The 19,902-nt window shown below is 44.9% G+C and overlaps 1 protein-coding gene across 1 annotated transcript in view; it reads right to left on the bottom strand.

Moving 5' to 3' along the window:
- LOC143896662 (discoidin domain-containing receptor 2) overlaps positions 1-19,902 on the bottom strand; it is a 163,406-nt gene that overhangs the window by 76,514 nt on the left and 66,990 nt on the right. The window contains exons 2-3 of the mRNA XM_077404628.1: positions 7,856-8,037; positions 3,928-4,033 (exon numbers count right to left, since the gene is read on the bottom strand). Of these exons, the coding sequence (XP_077260754.1) occupies positions 3,928-4,033; positions 7,856-7,958 (209 nt within the window). The 5' untranslated portion in view covers positions 7,959-8,037. The remainder of the gene's footprint in view (positions 1-3,927; positions 4,034-7,855; positions 8,038-19,902) is intronic.

The raw sequence follows: 19,902 nt of genomic DNA, 5'->3' as shown, positions 1-19,902 counted from the left end.
ATAATGAATAATAGATACACAATTTCTTATATATTTATCTCATGATACTATAAAGAGCTGTTTCAGTTAAAAATTTTTTTGAGAGCACTGATGTTTTGCGCTGGAAATAAATAAATATCAAAAACTATTTTACTGATTCATCGTTTGCAAAACATCAGCCAGATCAGAGGCTATTTTCAGAGAGCTCTTCGCCTGTGCTGCTCGAGGCGTCTCTGTTCCAATCATCCTCTGATGTCTTGACTCGATGTTGAGATGGAGTAAGATCGAAGATGGGGTCCACTTTGGCATCGTTCGACGCGTAAGCGTAATCGGCCGCGTGCCTATAACTGGTGCGGTCTGTCTCTTTTAACCGCCGTCTTATCTGTGCTTTTCTAAATTATAGCGTATCAAGTAATGGCTCTAAGTAAGAGCTATTACGGACTCGTAAAAATTCGCTAACTCAACGCCAGCACGTTCTTTCCGCAGTAAATATCTTGTATCATGCAGTTTCCTGCCGTTCCTCTAGTTAGGAAAATGGTTCGTATCATATTTCCAGCCAGTTTGAACGGCGCGATTCGTATACGTGTGTGCGTGAAGTATATAATACATGCTGCGGAAATAATCATTGCTTATCGTTTCAAAGCTATAGTAACATTAACGACGTGCATTTACAATGTCACGTAAACAATAACAATTAAATATTTCGCTCTCAACGTTGAAAATAAACTCGCGAGCTCTTAATAGTATGCATCGACGTAATTAGCACGTAATCACAGTTACGCCCGGCGAGACAAATTGAAACGCGCGCTATTTTCGTTTCGAACGAAATTACGCGGCGAAAATCGTCTCGTGATTTCTCAACAGCGGCCCTCCCCCCAACGTCCAATTTCTCCCGAGCGAGGTATCTCGCCCGTTCTCTATGTTCCTACTGGCGTCTTAATTGCACCCATTCTAGAAATGCCGTTGAACGGAAGAACACGAAGAAAAAGAATGGCGGAAACGTGCGAAAGAACTTGCAGCTGCGCGATTCCTGAAAAGAGTATGGCATGCGCGGTATACGAAATATTACCAGCGCCCGGCCTTTTCAGCGCAGATTGTACGTCAAAAATTTTTCACTCGATAATTGGAGAAAAACGCGCTCCATTAGCTCGCCGCGATACGCATCGGCGAAAACTGTTTATTCTTTTATTCGCGGATGATTTATCGCGGCTCGCGCGATGTTGTAACTCGAGAATTTTCGATTTTAATTGAAATGGACAATATGACTTTTGTTATATTCGAGGGAAAAACGAATCTTTTCTCCCTGTATGCCTTTCTCTCCTGTACATCTCCCACGTACTTTCCACGCAGTAACTCACAAAAGACATTTTCCAGTTACGCCAAAATGGCCATCGGAGAATATCCTGCTGTCTAATACATTTTCATATTAAAAATCAACGTCAATCGTTACACATACAATGTTCAGACTATGAGCCATTTATGTATTTTATGTTCCCGGTGTTTTCATTCCGAATGATTTTCCTCGTGTAACCAACGCATCCCCAGGCACGTTGTTTTAATTCGCGACGTTTCCCAGTATAACGAGAATCCACTAACGGGAAAGCGCGCGCGGAACCTAGCTTCACGTTATATTTTTCCTCTTTCTTTTTTTTTTTCGAACGTGCCCGCCGCACCCTCGACGTTCGCGGTGAGCGAGAAAGAAAAATACGCCATAACCGCGGTAATTCGTATCGGGGCGTGCAAAACGTTCGTCGGCCTATCATCTCGCGGAATTTCGAAGGAAATAGCGAGGAGCAATTCCCCCTCCCTTTTTTTTCGTCCCCGTGAGCACGAGCACGAGGACAAAGGAGAGCGCGCACGTACCGCGATTGTAAGCGTCTGCGGCACCTCGCACGCCCGAGGCCGGCCTGTATTAAATTAGATATGGTGACGTGCGCGCGGCCGCGTCGAGGAGGATCCCGGGCGCGCGCGCGCGATGCTGCGCGGAGGCTCGGCGGAGCTCATCAAGACTCGGAGGCCCATTCAGCCGGTCATTGTCTGCGGTAATGGAATGTATTAATATCGGAGAGCCCGCGGGGCCGTCGACCAACGCTCGGCGTATACTCCGGTGTGCCTGATGGTGGTGCCGCCGCGCGCGCACCCGTTCGGTTCTACAACCCGCGGTCTGCCGGGCTGGGGATACGTCCCGTGGGATGGAATACTCGTATAAACCGCCGCTGCACTGCAAACCGCCGGCGAATACCGGGCCCCACGCATTAATATCTAAACGCGAGAGCGCGAGAGCGACGGGGCAGTCAACGAGAAGCAAAGAGAGAGCGAGCGAGAGAGAGAGAAATGGAGAGAAAGGTAGAGCGAGGTCGAGAGAGAGTGAGGAGGTAGTTGGTGCGCGTATTCTGCCAGTTGCATCTCGTATTCATGCGTTGCAGCAGCGGCCAGCAGAGGCGTTAGACGGCCAACCCTTTTACCACTGGTCCAGGTGTAATATACTTTTTAGTTCAGGTATGATACGTCAAAGGTCCTTTTGTGATAATTACATTAGAGAATGGGAGCCTCAGCCTCCTGCGAGGCATGTCCGTTGAAGGCGCTCTGTTTTTGCGCCGTAGTCATTGCGCAAATGTTTGCCGGGGTAGGGAAAGGGTATACGAATATGACGGAACAGCGGGCAAAATGTAGATGGTAATGCAGGTGGAAATTAATTTGAAATGGAATTAATTCCACCCCGTCGTGCTTCATCGTTTATTAACTATAAGGAAAAAGTAATGTTAAACTCGTTGTTACTCGTGATTAAACTCATATACTCATGCTGTAACATTAACTTGCGACGGGATATGCATACGGAGGTTTTTAAGTTTTCGACGCGGCCGGCAACCGGCAACGTTGTCGTTGTCGCGGTAAATAATTACGCGCGCAAACAGCACGGCCAAGGGACGTATCGAATAATGACGTAGAAATTATTAACGCGGAACAGAACGCACGCGCGCAGTATGTAAATCCCCGATTGGTCGTAAATTCATGTTGAATAATTTTCGTCAGCCACAATTAAAAATAAATTCGTTTTTAAACCGAGGAATAAACCGGCGCTCAGGGAGAACGATCAATTTAACAGCTCTATAAATATTCATTTCGCGCGCGCGAGAGCAAGTGCCAAACGAGAAACGATAGCTATCGGAAAGGGGTACGCGGATTACTTAATTATATGTTGTTGCAGCCGTGAATTTATTCTCGCGGGGATAGGCGTTAATTTATAATTAGACTTCATAAGCTTTCTCGCGCGCGCGCGCTCAGCCGGTGCGCTCTAAATTTTTTTCGTTTCACGCGCGACGCGCGAAGCGCGACGATAAGTAAGAGACATCGACTAATCTCCGTTAGCTGGTCTTTGCGCGTAAACGGGGTTATAAAGCTACACCGTTAGATTATAAAAATAATTACGTTCGCGGCGGCGTTGCTCTCTTTGTTCGCGCGTAATAACGTCTTTCATAAGACATACAAACCTGATATTCCAGATTTTACGTATTAACGAGCAGCCGAGGGTTCCTGGGGACTTTGGTATTCACGCGCGCGCAAAGCGGAGGCGTCACAATTAACACGAGGCGATATATTTAACTCGTTGACATAGAGCTTCTGTTTTTTTTTTTAGAAAGTCCTTAAAAGTAGAGCGCGGCGCTTTCAAACTCGTTACTTCGTGGTAATAAAAGCGCGACGCGACGAAAGTGACGCTCTATATCGCCTTTATGAATGTTCCGCTTGAAGCCCGGTTTTACGCAGCGGAAGACTCTCTGGCAAAAGACGCGGACGGGATCAATTTTTGCGCGCGTTTACGCCAGCGTCCCGCGATATCGGCGGCCGTGGCGGTCGCGGGTGCGTCGAACGTAACAGAAGGCGCCGGTAGATACCGAGTGATCGATGGCGGTCCGGCAGACACCATCCGAATGAAAAACTGTCGCTTACCGTGCCAGGTGGGGTCCGACGTTTCCGGTGTCGAAGCTGGAACTGGCGTTGATATCCGTGTCCGGGATCGCCCCGGACTCCATGCCGAGCGGCGCGATGCATTGGGCTGCAACAAACGAACGTGACGTCGCCGAGGTTAAAGCGAGCTTTGGATTTATATGCGCCTCTCTCCTATAGGCGCATCACGGGCCGGATCATAAACGGCTAAATAACCAGCTAACCGAGATGGATCCGCGCGATAGCCGGTTTATACGGCTGCCTGTCGTGCGGTAGAAGTTACGGTTCGAGGGCGGGCGCGCGGACGAGCGTACCTGTGAGCAAAGAGGTAAAAAAAGAGGGGCCCGCCTTCCCATATCTCCTGGACCGATCTAATTGTTTCATAGGTGAACACAGCTGCCTCGCCGAGGACCGCTGCCGTCTGCACCATCGACGCCGGGAACGAAGGGGTATATATTTCGCGTGCGCGGAATATTATATGTATAACGTCGATCGCGTATATCGCATCCTCGGGGACGGCGACAAAAAATGACGCTGGCAGTGGGAGGGAGCTTGAGAAACGGAGCGCAAATCGCGACAACGCGTTACGCGTGCAATTTTTACCCCCGCGGCCGTAATAAATTTGTGGCGTTTTCAGGCGTGGCCAACTTGGACTTTACGAGCCCTCGTCGTCGTGACTGCACGCTAATGAGGATCATAAAACGCTTTGTCTTCCGGAGATTTAATATCTGAGAAGAGAATATCTTCTCCCGTGTGCGGATCGGGTCAGCCCCCGCGTGTCCGTCCGCACGAGCACCAATGACAGGGTTAAGGGCCGTCGAAAAAACGACACCGTCTACTTTGCATACATTACTCCCGGCCTCGCCGGCGCACGCATTTTCGAGAGGCGTTCTCGCGATCGGTCCGGTCGCGCAATAAAGTCCGAACAAAGTGTATGGCGCATGCACGCATTCGTGCCGTTCGCGTCACGGCGCGGTGTAATTAAGGAACGACAGTAAGGACCCGCGACATTTCGCGTCTCTCGTTTTTAAAGCGCTATTAACCGCCCACGCCGTTATCGGCCGTTTGTCTCGGCAGAGACGCGAAACAGAGAGCCGCGATTATCCAGCCGCGAGCGTATCGGTCGGTTCACTCCAGCAGGTCGGATGCTCCGTCGCGTATTACAGAGTCAAAGCTGGTATATAAGCTCACAGACGCGTGTACGATACACACCCGGGTCCTTGCAATTCGACAAAGGAACGCATATCGTAGTGTAACTAATCCGGATATACGACAACTCGAATACGTCTGCTTCGTTTGCGACGCGGCGCGGCGCAGCGGAGCCTCGTGTGTGCATGATGCAGCACCACGCCGCGCATCGATTACGGTTTACGGGTTCAAGTAACGATACCCATTACGCGATACGGAAATTGCTAAAATTTGAAGTAGGTAGCCCGAGCCGGGGGAGTCGGACGAGGTAGCAGGTACACGTAGCCGACAACGATAATGCCTAATGCCCGGATATCGAGTGCAGAGGCAGCGCGCGCGAGCCGCTGAGCGCCGCTGGGTCGCCGGGGCGAGGGGGAGGAAAACCGTAGTAGCTTCGTACCGGGGAGTGTAACGGAAGGAATCCGCGCTAAGCCAACGAACAGCAGAACGGGCATGTAGGTGGCCATTAATACCGGCGAAAGTTTGCAGTGTTCTTCCGACGATACCACTCCTCTCCGCCCACCCCCCGCCTCGTAATTCCGCGCCCGGCCGGCGTCGGCCGTTGTGAAATGTGTATTTTGGTCTTACGTTTTAATCCAACGTATTTTATTGCCGAAATGGAATCTCGGTAAAGCGTAGATTCCGCCGACGCGGTTTACAAATACACATAATACTCGCAATTTGCGCAGACGCGTATATCTCGATGATGTACAATCGGTATTTTCCTTGAGTTTGTATAGCTAGAGTGACTTTGGCGGGCTTCGTCATTTGCAACTCGCGCGGGGAGAGATGGTCGGAAACGATATCGAAGGAATATCCACCGGGGGCACGATGCGTCGCTAATGCGCGCCGCGATTTTGATCGTAATCGGCGGCGGATGGAAAATTGCACGCCTATACAAACGCGGCGGCGTCACGTTGGGAACCGGCGAAATGGCCGATCGGATTAATCGCCGTTATTACTAACGGAGCTCCTCTCGCCATATCGCGATTCCGGCGTTCTAATATATGTATGTCCGACTTCCTCGGACCGCGCGCCGCGCCGGCCGATTAGAATCAGCAGTAAGAGAGTTGAGTCGACAAAGGGAGGAAATCGGCGATCGGACGCTCGTGCGGACTGGTCGTCGTTATTAATGAAGGCACTCCCGATATGTCCGCCGCTAATATATGTCCTCGGATTCCGCGGAGTTGCGCCCGGCATCGATAGCGGGAAAGTCTCGTCTCGCGGCTCCCAGAGCGAGTATACGCGTGGAGCATGTTCGAGATCGTCGCGACCGCGGGCCAATGCGACCGGGCCAACAACTCGGTATTATTATTAATGAAGGTCAAGTCCGATACATCGCGATCCCGTCACTAATGTATGTCCACGAATTCAGGCTGGGGCAGGCGATTCGAATCAATGGTAGGAAAGTCGTGCCAACAAAGGGAGCAGGGAATACCGATCGAGATCTTCAGCTGGCCAACATGGCGAGCGAGAATCGCTATTATTATTAATGAAGGTCCAGCTGATATATATCGCCGCGTATCGCGCACCCTCGCCGGAATTCTCACGGTCGCCCCGTCCTCGATAAAGTTCGACCGGAGCAGAATCCGTTTCCTTTGTCGGCGGGTTCGGCCTAACGAGTCCTACCGTAAGATATCACGTTAGTAAATCGATCGGGAATAAGGGTGAATAAACGCGACACCCCTAGTGACTTTTCGAGACGCGGAGACGCCGACCTTTCTCCGTTAATCCTCAAGACGCCTGACGGCGCGCAAGACGCCTCGCATGATTCCACATCCCTTGGAGGATGTCCGGTAAAAGTCGCTCGTCGTTAACGGGAGGACTCTACTCGAGAAAAACACCATCGATTACTTTCCGGCTATTGACGCTAAGATAGATTACGAGGAAAGGGAGAAAATCGCCGAGGATGTTGTTTGGAAGGGCTCCGTGAGAAGCGCAATTATTAAGCTTTCCATTATCGCGACTACGATGCAATTTTTCTCTCCTACGTCCGGAAATCTATTTCTATTAAAGCTGTTTCTCGCGAACGGGGCTTCGAAACAGAGCGATTACTTATTATTAAATACGATAAGATGGGGTATTCCGTGCTATAATCTCTTGAGAGCAAGATTTTATTTATGTGCAAGAATTTTCTTTAATCTCTTTGATTTTTTTATAAGGCTATTCTTTTTCATCACAGCATATATATTCCAACTAATTATAGATTTATTATTCATTACAATTTTAACAACATTGATTAAAACATGGATTAATTTTTATTTCGATTCGTAATTTTTTTGGAAGAAAATCAGTAGTTAAAATTCAAATAAAATAATGATATTAGTCTTTTATTGCTTATCAAAATGTTTGCGATAGTTAAGTACATTATCAATAATTTTCTTGGCGGTTGATAATGTTCAGGTTTAGATGTTCAAGTCTCGCCCACTCGAAAACCCACGGAACATCGCTAAAATAGGCGCGCGCGCGCGCGCGCGCGACTCAAATGATAAGACGCAATGTCCCCAGATTGGTACGCAGGATACCTAATGACCACGGTCGAAGTCGATCCCGGATTGAAAGTTCGTCGACTGCGAGCTAAGTTCTTGGGGTCGCGCAACCTCCGCGTCGTTAATAACTTATAAACGAAACAACCTGTGCGCGAGTCTCCGAGCCAAAAGGAGCTATAGTCGAGCGAAGTTTCCCCGACGAGACGCGACGGGTACTATAAGGCCTGGCGGATTAGAGCTTAGGAACTACTTACAGAGGTCCACGCCGTGGTAGGCGGGGGCGAGCGCGAGCAAAACGACGAAAAGGTGGACAGCAGGTGGTGCCCTTCTGGCGAGGAAACCCAAGCTTTTCACCATAGCTCCCTTTTCCTGCGAGGGCTTCACCCTCGCCCTTTCCTCACCGAGACTCCCGCCGTGCCATTTCTACCTCGTCAACCTGAAACAAAAAAAAAGAGCGCGATCGTTATGTCATGCTTGACGATTGTCAAGTTGGGTAGGGCGAGCGACAAAGGGAATCGTTTCGTTGACTGCTCCCGGAGAATGAGTTCGCTTTGGCGGAGAAACGCGACACGCGCAATTATCGCGCGTGAATGTCATTCTGAATGCTACATTGAAACATGGGACTGATGTTGCGTGTATTTAAAAACCATAACTCGCGGCTATCGCGCGCAAGAGAGACATTGTCATTGCAAAGATACCTGTATCAAGAGAAATTTATATTATTTCACCCTACAACTATGAATATTTTACTTACAACCTGCAATTTTACCTACAATCTACAATTTACCCTACAACAATTATATACATGTTACAACATTGTATAATTGTTATGATATTATCATGATTCAATTATTTAAATTATCATGAATATTGAATTTCGTAACAGTTGAATATCGGATTCATCTAGCTATATAATTTTTCAATTTAAGAGAACTTTACAGTATCAAAATTCCGCAGAGAACAATGCACAGATGACATCATGTCTTCATGCGATCTGCCTATATAATCCTCGTTCAGTTTTCCGTCGATTATGCGCCGCACGTGGAACCGTTTCCTTCCTGTACGTACCGAGGACGGGGCTAAACTTCCTATATACGACTTCCATGTCATGTAGTTTCCAGGAAGAAATGCACGAGAATTGCGACGCACGTCAGTTTTGCATGAAGATGTCTTGTAGATCCCCCGATCCGTGTACCAATATGCTCGTGAGCATATTTCGCAGAAATGCCGAGATCGAGCTCGGCGAGCAGAACGGAGGAACGTTCCGTGAGTGGCGCGATAACAACTCGTTATTGGCTTACGAGCCTATCGGCCCGATAATGCGTTACTCCCATTTTGCGCAAGCTCCGGTACACGTCAGACATGTGCGCGAGAGCGTAACACTCGCGGCTCTCTCTCGATACCCCCGTAGTGAGATAGGTGTCTCGAGTTTGATGGAGTATCCGTTGGTAATTGCGCCGACGGTGAATAAGTAATGCGCGAGTACGGCAGTAAGAAGTCATTCGGTCGTAGGCCTCGCGTGCTCCGCATTAAACATACATACCGCAGCTTATAGCCGCGACGCGACGACGGTGCAAAATCTGTTCTACGGCGCGCGTCTCGCCGTCATTTCTCTCCCTCCCTTTCTCCCTCCTCCCATTCCCCACCCCCTCTCTCTTTCTCTCTCATCGTAAAACCGGTAAGATCATCGCTCCTCTTGCAAAGTCCTTCACAACTGCGCGATACTATTGTAGATTTTATTTGACTTTAGAGCGGCATGATATGTTATGCTTGCAGCTTCCGAGCATGTATCAATGATGATTATATATATCAATGAGTTTATTTTCTGTAATCGAGCAATGGAATATTTATGAGGTATAAAAACAATAAGTCGCGTTTGAATATTTTTCGCGCGCGGGAATAAATCCTTTCCCATTACGAAAAAGATAATAAAATTATGCGATTTTGCACTTTACACGAGTAAACAACCTTTCTTCTTTGTTATTTCAGTATATCTGAGATTAATATACGGAACGATGACGAGAATTATTGGAGATGAAGTAATGGTGAATGTATTTTTCTGAAGTAATTGACTGTAAGAAACTGTGGTAATCGAAGAATTAAGTAAAACGCGTTTCTCACAACGGACATAATTATTGCGCGGCGACGTTGAATTAAGCGTAACGGTACACAATAAGACTCGTTGATTAGCGGAGACGCCACGACGAAATGTTCCGTCTCTCGCGTAAACATTTAATCACCCTTAGCACTAAGTGTTAAATTAGAAATTATCGGAAAACGGTATCGTTTATACGTCGAGTCGCCATAAAACCTTTATCTCCTGATTGTATTCATGAGGGACTTAACGCTCGGCGCGCGCGCGCGAGCGCGCGCGATGCGCGCACTCCGTCCGAAATCAATTCCCCGGACGTCGGTAAGCACTCCGGCGGTGGCCACAAAATTATTCATCGATTGTTTTCTTTTAATCTCCCGCGGACTGCGAAGGGGACAGATTATCGCGCGCGATCGTTTCAGGCAGGTGCCATTTTCTCGTCGTCGCCGTCCTTTTGGATGGCCGGCCAGCGTTGTCGTCTACCACCACCGGGAAAACGGAGATTTCGCAATTATTATGCCGTCGACGCGACGAAGGAGATTCCGTTTACGATCGGTATCGTTTACGATACACACACACACACACACACACACACACACACACACACACACACACACACACACACACACACACACACACACACACACACACACACACACACACACACACACACACACACACACACACACACACACACACACACACACACACACCGTGCGCATATGTATCCATCTATATTATATTTATGCGCTCACACCGCGGCTTGTGCACAACGGCATGCGCCCGCACGCGTGTTCACGTATAGGAGTTCGTTTAAGCCGCGACGTAAGCCGCGGAGGCTTTCGCGTGATATCCTAGTTCAACGTCGAATCTCTTCGTTTGCATAGGAATGAGTTTATGCAGATTAATACACGCGAGACGTCCGTGTAGGGTACGGCCACGTGGGATGTAGCCGCGACACCTACACCGATGCCGCGAGTGTGTACATGCATATTTTATTGGCGGCATCGGGGCGCTTACGGATTTCCGATCGCGCAAACGCGCGCCACACACGACGCGGCGATTCGCCATTCCGCGCGAGTTCCCCCTCGTACTTACCTCGTTTCGATTTAATCGACGTTACTCAATATCGATATCATTTAATTTATTTCCAATGCCGGTAGAAACGCCAGACGCTGTTTGATGGGGGGTTGTCTCGTATCGCTGAACGATTATTAATTTCATTTCCAATACGCAGCTTCGAGAGGTCTCTCCTAAATGTTTAACAGTTCCAATCTATAATTAATTCGGTATTATTTATGAACCAGTTGCGAGACACAAATTTTTGTCAAAACGGCGACATAATTAACTACGTATCGAATAGCATGTTATTTAATTGCCGCGTAGCCGAATTTAAGACGCTTTACTATTAAATAGCTGATGGAGTTTTACGAGATACCCGTTTCCTTTTTCCTGTTAGGATCGCTCTCTCTAAAAGATATCGCTCCCGACAAAACGTCTAGTTGACCCTAATTGCGCGGAAGCCAAGAAGAAACGTTGTCGGCGACATTGGAGGCGAAGTCCCCCGTACAAAACGAAGCCAATGAATTTAGTAATCCGCTCTGTCGTCGGCAGAGTCGTTGTCCAGGACGAGGTCGGGATAGCGGAGGTACGAGGTACGAGCGGAGCGAGATGTCTCTCGGTGGAAAAGCGATCCTTATCAGTCGTAAAAACACCGTATTGCACCGACTCTCGCAGAGAAATACGAGCTAGCCGCGAACGTAACCACGCCCGACGAATGGAACGTTAATGTCAGTTAATTATCTGTTAAGTCCTCGGGAGAGAGCCTCTCTCAGAGAGGGAAGATTCGTTTTCGAGCGCGGCCGTTTGTAAGGCGTGGGCGAGCCGAACACGCTTTTGTAGAAAGAAACGACGTGCGTCTCCCCTTGATCTCGTCGTCGTCGAAAAAATGCCGCCTGTTTACGGATTCCGGGAGAATCCGGGAGAATCTGTTAACTCGTCGTCGAGCCAGATGAATCGAAAGATTATAACGAAGCGATCCTGCTATTAGGCGACTCTGCCAGCTCGGCCGAAAATATCAAATTTTTTTTCCGCAATCTTTTTTCTTCGTTAATGGTACGCGTCGGTGGTATTAATAACGATGAATTTATTAATCGATACCTTGAGAAAAATATATTTAGATCCAAAAAAATATTTATTTAGATTGCTGCCACACACACACACACACACACACACACACACACACGAGCTTATTTACTTAATCTAATACACATATTTATTTAGAATTAAATATTTTTATTTAAATTAAGTAAAAATATCTAATTCTAAATAAATATGTGCGTATTATAAGTAAATAAGCTCTTGACAACAATCTAAATAAGTACTTTTTTTTTATCTAAATATTTTTTTCTCAGTGCAGAATTGTCTCGATATACTCGATATACAGATTTAATTCGTATATTCCACAGAAATTTGCTTGCTTTAATTTTGATACAATTTAATATTTTGTACATATTTCTTACACGCGATTTAATTATAGAATTTATTTACCCGCATAAGGATCCCGCGTGAACGTTCGTCGAACGATTTTTATTCCAAGACAGCTACCAGATGTGAAAATTGTAAATCCAAGAAGATAGCGTGTTACGCGGGGAGCAGCGTAGAATACGAGCGAATTTACGGATTGATCTCCAGCCATGATCCTCGTGTCGCGTTCGAAAGCACGCTTCGATGACTCAGATCCATTCTAGTTAGGAGATCCTCGCGAGATCGCGTAGCTCGACGAGTGGAAGCAACAGAGTCTGTACGCAAAATATAAGTGCCGTGCGCTTTACTTTCACAGATTACACTGCGTTACACCGCATCAAATTTTATCTTTTTTACAGATTTGACTTCAACGCGATTTTCGCAGATGAAAATTTATGCATTATCGTTCTTTTACACACCGATATATACTTTTCTTATTTATAGTTGACTATAGAAGACGCGAGATTATAAATTTCTCGTGCGGGATATTCAATTCGCCTCCATTCTTCCATTTTGCTGAATTCAGTTGCTCACTCATTGAGAGAAACTGAAATACAAGAAACTTTTCCGAGTGTTCACCGTTCACCCTATCGACAGATAAGATAACCCGGATAAGATAACCCAGAATTATAAAGGGCTTTATTCGAGGATCGTCTATCACGTGACGTTCGGATTTATGGCCGCTGTATGTAGCGGCCGGTCGACTTTCCATTTATCCAGAATGCGGTACCTGTAGCATTTCGGGCGCGCGGATGGCCGTGCGAAACAACCGCAAACTTCGATCTCCCGCGAACAAATGGACGGAGTCTCGCGGAAAGAAACGGAAAAATTACAATGGAAGGCAGCAGTCGGATGCTCCGGCATTCCCTCCCTATTGTCCGTCGACTCGTGAAAAATGCACGCTGATTTTCCGTAACAATGCTGACGAAAGGAGGATTTTACTGATCGCGCCCGACTAAAGAGACCATGAGATATTCCGGCTACGTCCGAGATATGATATCCCGACTGTTAGATACAATGCATAATATATAACGTGCAATATATCATAAGAATATTGCGTTTACCGTAAAATAATAGGTACTATTAACGTTTTCTCTCTTTTTTTTCTGCAAATGGTTCCTACAATATACATATATTTTAATTCTTTCTCGGTTTTTAAGATGCTTACCCGCGAGTCTTCCGCGTGCTTCGTATGAATGGAACAAGATAAATCAGAAAGAGGTGTCTAACAAAAAATATGAAGTGTCCTTGAGAAGAATTCCGGCGTAATTCAAATAGATACATTTCTCTAAAAAAAAGTTTCTGAGATAAAAGGGACAATAGTCTAGCGTTTGTTCGCCACGGTCGGAAGTGGATATTCATGGTTTTGATTTGTGTGACTTCGTTGTTTTAACGTGGGACCACTCGATGTCCCTCGAGTGGAAAGAGCCGGGGAGACGTTTGCTGTCGAGAAGGAGAGACCCTCCTTGACTTTCACCATGCAACTCTTGCCGTGTCCTAGGATGTCTCTTCTTGCCCTTTGCCGACGATTCTCTCTCAAGAGATTTTTGTTTATAAAAATACTGTAGTAAAGTCGTCCAATAAATCTTCTGGCTGTCTGCAGTTACGTCCGTTGTACATCTTGTTTCGCGGTCACAACATGTACGTCAAAACTAGAATACGAAAATTCCTCTTCGTAAGAGAAGATACGGTATTTCTTTACGTAACGTAACTTATATTAAAGAGAATCCATATCCGCAAATTTTTTCTGATGACATTTCAAAGCTTCTATTGCGGCGATTTTGTGACGAGTTTTTGCATCGTCACTTAGCAAATATTTCGGAAATAACAAGACGCTCGTTGAACGATTCTTAACTATCGCCTTGGCGCGTTCGCGTGATCTAAACTCTTTAAAAGGTCCGAAAGGCAACACGCATCATCAAACTGGACCCATTCCCGTCACACGTCACTCAGGATCGTGTCCGATCCGCGTAGTGGAGAACAATGCTACCAGATGATCCAGCACCTTTATAGTTCGAGACGGATCATAATCAGCACTTAAGCCGAGTACTTTTCGTGACGGAACGAAGGAGGCAGGTCCGTCCCTCATTGTGCCTCGTAAACGATTTTATTTGACCCTCGGATTACCGGGTTGAAAAGGAAAGGCGCGCGCAAACACTCGAGAGGACTGTTTAGACGCGTTGGGACTCTGCCATTAAAGTCCATTATTGTAGGCAAGAGGAAAAGGATTGGTCATTAGAGATACGTTTTGGAAAAGAGTTTGCCGGATGATGGCAGCCGGACTCGTAAAAAGTACGCACGTAGAGAGTCAATATTTCTTCGGGCACCCCGAATAGCGCGTTTGTCTCCGTCGAGAGACGTTCGTGTCGGCGCGAGGATATTACACTGCTTTTTTTTTATTACGCCGCGTTTATTTAAGTATCACCGTGTCCAAGGAAGCATTATACGTAAGTTCTTTCCTGAGCGGCGCGTGTGTCAGATTTGTCAGTGGCATAATCGGGCTCGTAATTAAACGGCCGTGAGCGTGATGCATTTTTTCCGCTACCGGCGCGGCGAGCCCGATGCGTCGGCCCGATGATCTCCAACGATTGATCGTCCGTACAAAGTGTATTAGCATAACTATACGATGCGGCTGTGCCGCGCAGTGACATCGGCATTTGTTCATCTTGACTCCTAATCTCTCGCGCTTGAAACGAGTCGTTAGTCTTTCTCGAGCGGGCATATGCCCGCGCGTCGGTCTAAGAAACGCCCGCTGAGTCATTCGGCTGACGTAGTGAAAAGGCGGAACAAAGCGTGCAGGCGCAATCCACGTAGTTTGGGATATTTCCAAATTTACCCTTATAATACGCCCGCTGAATTACGCGCTGACCCGCACACGTTCCCGGGCACGATCTTTACCGTCGCGTGTTTAATTAAGCTGACCCGATAATTTTCCTCCCCAAATATTTAGAACGCGAATGTACGGTAATGCACGAATGCGGAAACGCTCTAATCATTAGTCCTGTTACGAGCTTCAGCTGTGAAACGTAATATCGTAGCGTAGTTGCATTATACTATGTTAACAGAACGCGCACCGTGCGCGCACGCGCGCGTGCTTTCATGCACGATTAGTAAACAAATTGGCATTTATTCAAATTAATATAATTCGCTTTGACTCCGTAACGCGCGTTAGAATTACTGCACATGCATACAATGTCGTTTCCATATATTTCGGGCTCTGCCGCGTTTCTAGTTCTAACAATGTCAAAGAAGGGGAAAAGCTTAATTTTTACAGAAAGATACACTGAGAAAAAAATTGATTGTACGGACTAAATTTGTATAATTGTTGATCCAACAATTATTAAATTACATTAAAAAAGGTACAGCTCATTCTCTCATGTCAACCATAAAAATTTTTAAATACAAAATTAATTAATTTAACTAATGTTTAATTATACCAACTAATGTTTAGTTGAACGTATATTGGACTGAATATTTTAGTTGATAAAACACATTTTGCATTTTTCAACTTTTTTCTCAGTGTAGCTATTACTGAAAAGCGTCTTCAGTTCTTCTATATATACAATTATAAAAATGTAAAATCTAACATTTGTAATATAATGTAAGTTACATCAGTGGATTTCACGCCACTTTTCTCCGCTGCTGTAGCAATGCACGATGTAAAAAAATGTCTTACGTTACTACAGAGTTAATAGCCGACATTTTTCAATGTCGCCGTGTTAAGGGACGCCTAAAAGCCGATAATTCTGTCAGCGTCAATCAGTCTCTATGTTCTTCAACTTACGGGTCGTGTACACAATCCCTTCGCGCCTAATTAATCACTTCTATGGATCGTAGATTTATTACAGGTACTTTACAAAGAGCGACGCTCGATTCACGTTCTTCCTTTGTATCCACAGATGCACGCGGCACTTATTAGTCGTTGTTGATGTGATTTATCATTGCGTGATAAACGTGCAAGATAACGAGCGAATGGGAAACCGTCTAAATGAACCGTAGCTGCCTAGAAAGATTATACACGCGAGAATATTGTCTGCTCTCTTCGTTCACTTTTATATAAAAAACACATCTCGAAAGAGCAACATACCATTGACATAGGAAAACTCTGACAAAAAATACAATATTTAAAAAAATTATTACTAATTATTTAAAAAAATCTAATTGCTGTTAAAAATATTCGCTGGCGGTTTTGAGACGTCCTGTATATGGAAATGAAAAAAATATACGCGCCCCTATCGATTTCGTTACTATTTACAAAAACGAACCTAATGCAAATAAATGGATTTTCGATGAACGGAGTGAGCCGAAAAGTGCATACACCGCGAATCGATGCGCTGCGGGGGACACAAAAGCGGGTGGAAAATCGAACTGTCGATACACATACATGTATGCGCCGCTTATACATGCATCTATGCATGTATATAGAGTGTCCTAGAACTGTCATTACGTTTTTATTCACGAGAGAAAGAGAGAAAGGAGAGAGATTCTTGAGCAATTTAGGGTTAAGTGCAAGAAAAATGTGAGATAAACACACCAAAGTATCTAGAAATTCAGGCCGCAAATTGATTAAATAAAAAAAGCATAAAAAATGCTTGATATTATTTACAATAATTACTAAATCGTTAAAAAACATAAATCGATTTTTTTTTAAGTATTCTTTCGGAGAATTGCCTTATTGCATTACGTATCCATATTGGCGTCTCTCATTTTTACTTGCTCTTAATATAATAATATATATTAAGTAAAAATCACGACCAATAACTAACAAGTAAATAGAAAATATGTCAATATACTAATAATATAAAAAATATTATTAGGCACAAAAGATTTAGCCTGACCATATATTGACACATTTTCTATTTACTTGATTCTTAATAAAATAGCTATTGATACTTGGATAATGTAAACATTTTCTTCTTTTTAGTTATCTTCCAGTATCCGCTGTTAAAAGGACAATTCTGAGACACCCCGTATGCGTCCGTTCCTATACGTATATCGCTACTTTCTGCAATAAAATACAGTGACGCGCGTAAAACGTCGATGCGTCCGGGGGCAGCAAAGAACAACAAGCAGCGACTCAAGCCGAGGTTGATTTACGATTTACCATGCATAAACTGCAACCCTCGAATCCTCTTTCGTCTACCCCGTGTTGTCCCTTTCTATCAGTCGTGCCATAATCATTGCTAGATTGCTTTTACTTTCGACAAAATTTATTATTCAATCTCGCTGAGGGGTAATCCCGCATAGCTCATTAAAAACGCACGTCCTCGTGAAATAAGTTACTCTCTAACAAGGCTTGTTTAAGCCGTTAATCAAAAGGTCAGCGAGCGCGTGCGTGCGAGTATTGGCGTTTATTTTATAGACGTCCTTAGCTTTCGTAGTATTTCACCGGAACAGCCTGTTATCTTCAAACGCCTTTTAGAGGAGGCCAGTTGAGTGATGTCGGACAAGCGAGAAGCAATAAAATCAAAGTGGTCTCGCTGACTTCTAGTAAAGGAGTAGCGCAAGGGAATAAAAGAAGAACAAGGTGTAGCCGGGAGGAAGATAAAGTGCGCGCAGCAGAAGGGGTATTATAAGATCTCGAGATCCGTGCCCTTTTGCAGTTTTCGTGCGTTATTCTTAAAGGCAGTTAGTTTCCGTTAGAGCGTGTCTTTTGAAAACAAAGAATATAATTGTGTACTTTCCCTGAATGATAAATTGAAACCACACAGAAATAGCTGTCACGAGACTGCATTTTTATACATTCCCGCGCTTTGTGATGTCCTCGCACCGCGTAACTTACACGGACGACGGCGGAATTTTTTTCAGCGAAAGTGACGCGGAAACATGGGAGAAATTCTATCAGACGTATAATGCGAAGGAAGGAGATTAACGCGCGCAACGTCTCGTTCGCGCAAAAGTAACAAAGTGAAAGACCGTGGCGGCGGCGAAGTCGAAACGAGAACCGACGTTTCAAAGGGAGAAGACGCGGCGAGGGGGTTAAACTTAAACCGAAGGCGAGGGAGAGGGACTCGCGGTTCTTAAACTCCGCTTTTCATGTCGCCGTCGCGTCTTAATATTTCCGCGCGCTCGAAATCTCGCGCGTTCTCCGACTACGGCGCGTATACCCCTGGCTTGAAACACTTGTTTAAACGTCGCCGTGTACAAGCAAACACACGAACAAAGTGCCGTCGAGTGGCTGGAGCACGGCTCGATGTCTGAAGGATCTTGCAAACACACAGTTCACGGGATTAAGTTTATCTTTAGAAAAGACGACGCGTTTGTCAGGCTATTATCGAAAAACTTAACATTTATTATTTAATAAAATGAAAGGGGACGAATAAGAGAGAGATGCAATAAAACTAATCCAATTATTACTCAGAAAAAGATCCATACATCTTCATTAAAATTTAATCTACAATTATGATCGCTTACATGAATCTCGTATCACAGGTAAGATAAAGAATAAAATTTCACACCTTGAAACTTAATATTTTTGTATGTTCATTAAAAATAAAAAATATATTCTAATGAGAAGTGGCGTAATATATCACTCACCGAAGTGGAGTTATGACTACGTCGAAACTACGTTGAACTACAAAATAGAAATATATATGTAAATTATAGAGATGCACAGAATAATTATTATTTAGAAGAGTAATTGTTTTCTCGCACATAAAATAATTATAAATAATCGATTCCGCAAAAACAAAATAGAAAATAATGATTTACTCACCTACATGGTCGCTCCCACCGTCGCCTGATGCCTTCCCCTCCTCTTTTCACTTGTCAGATTCATTCGTTGCACTCGCACAACACAATACAACACTTGCGAAAACACGGTTATTACCGTACGTACTAATTACCAAAATGGAATAATTACACATTGTACTACAACTTTGTACAACACTTCTTGTTAATCACGCGTGACACGCTCTTTACCAATACGATGAAACAATGTGCAAATAGTACGAAGATCGTCGCATTATTATCCGCCCGCAAATATCACAAATTAGCGCGATAAACGTAAATGAATATAAATCAATCGAAAAAGTTAATTTATCGTGGCTGATAATTGTTAATTGTATATACAGAGAATCACGTATTCTCTTAGCTCTTGTCGCGATCCTGTTTCGATGGGTAGTGTGACAATACACGTAGCGGTTCATGCCCGCTCTCGGGTCTCGCCACTCGAACACGGCGGCATTGCGTACATACGCTGCGAAAACAAACACGGCGGATCATGCCGGTTGTTTTGTCGTCCCAAAAATATTTAACGTTTTATAAAATAGATTTATGTCGCATATTCTGTTCTTCGCGTTTCGAATTACTTATTGCCAAACGTTCGATATATCACGGCTTTTCATAATTTTAATTATTCGATTCGTGCGTTACTCCGCGCTCTCGATGTGAAATTAATAATAAGCAAATTAACTCGATGAAAAATTTAAAGAGCGTTGTATAATATATTGCAAATAATTATAATTATTGTAACGATAGTGGTGAAATAATTATTTGTATAATAATTTCTGTTGTCTATTGTTCCGGTTCAAGTAAATAAAAAAATTGCGCAAAATATTTTCTTTAATAAAACCTTTTCAATAAACCCGCGTGTCATCTTAATATGTGTACGAATCGCGGATATCACTTGCACAGGTTGAGCTCTCATTCGTTAAGAGAATTATCTCGTTTGGAATCTCTCTC

This window comes from Temnothorax americanus, unplaced genomic scaffold, assembly GCF_048541705.1.
Source record: "Temnothorax americanus isolate GAGA-0224 unplaced genomic scaffold, ASM4854170v1 Scaffold19, whole genome shotgun sequence".
Classification (NCBI taxonomy): domain Eukaryota; kingdom Metazoa; phylum Arthropoda; class Insecta; order Hymenoptera; family Formicidae; genus Temnothorax; species Temnothorax americanus.
This window is presented reverse-complemented; position numbering and strand designations above follow the sequence as displayed.